Genomic DNA, 641 nt, shown 5'->3' with positions numbered 1-641 from the left:
GGATTATTCCGCTGTCTCTCGTGTATATGTGGAAATGGGGGGGCGGGGTGGAGGTCAGTTTATGGGGAAGGTCCTCACGGGGAATCCTCTGACGCTCTCCCGTCTCTTCCAGACCTACGTCCAGGACATTCTGCGCACAAAGCTGGCCTATCAGGTGTACGACGTGCTGCGCAACCAGAACGGACACATGTACATCTGCGGAGACGTCACCATGGCCACCGATGTCCTACAGACCGTCCAGCTCATCCTGGTGTCTCAGGGAGACATGAGCATCATCGAGGCTGGAGACTACATAGGGGAGCTGAGGGTATGTAGAGTCTTGGGTCTCATCATAGGGGAGCTGGGGGTATGTTGAGTCTTGGGTCTCATCATAAGGGAGTTGGGGGTATGTAGAGTCTTGGGTCTCATCATAGGGGAGTTGGGGGTATGTAGAGTACAAGGTCTCCTCATAGGGTAGTTGGGGGGTATGTAGAGTCTTGGGTCTCATCATAGGGGAGTTGGGGGTATGTAGAGTCTTGGGTCTCATCATAGGGGAGTTGGGGGTATGTAGAGTCTTGGGTCTCATCATAGGGGAGTTGGGGGTATGTAGAGTCTTGGGTCTCATCATAGGGGAGTTGGGGGTATGTAGAGTCTTGGGTCTC

General features: G+C 53.8%; 1 protein-coding gene across 1 annotated transcript in view; it reads left to right on the top strand.

Moving 5' to 3' along the window:
- Positions 1-641, top strand: part of LOC108803428 (nitric oxide synthase, endothelial-like) — a gene marked incomplete at its 5' end in the record, with an annotated part of 27,530 nt that overhangs the window by 23,482 nt on the left and 3,407 nt on the right. Inside the window, 2 exon segments of the mRNA XM_018575271.1 lie at positions 3-20; positions 233-252. Of these exon segments, the coding sequence (XP_018430773.1) occupies positions 3-20; positions 233-252 (38 nt within the window).

The sequence above is a fragment of the Nanorana parkeri genome, unplaced genomic scaffold (assembly GCF_000935625.1).
Source record: "Nanorana parkeri isolate BGI_ZX_2015 unplaced genomic scaffold, ASM93562v1 scaffold3717, whole genome shotgun sequence".
NCBI classification, from domain to species: Eukaryota; Metazoa; Chordata; class Amphibia; order Anura; family Dicroglossidae; genus Nanorana; species Nanorana parkeri.
This window is presented reverse-complemented; position numbering and strand designations above follow the sequence as displayed.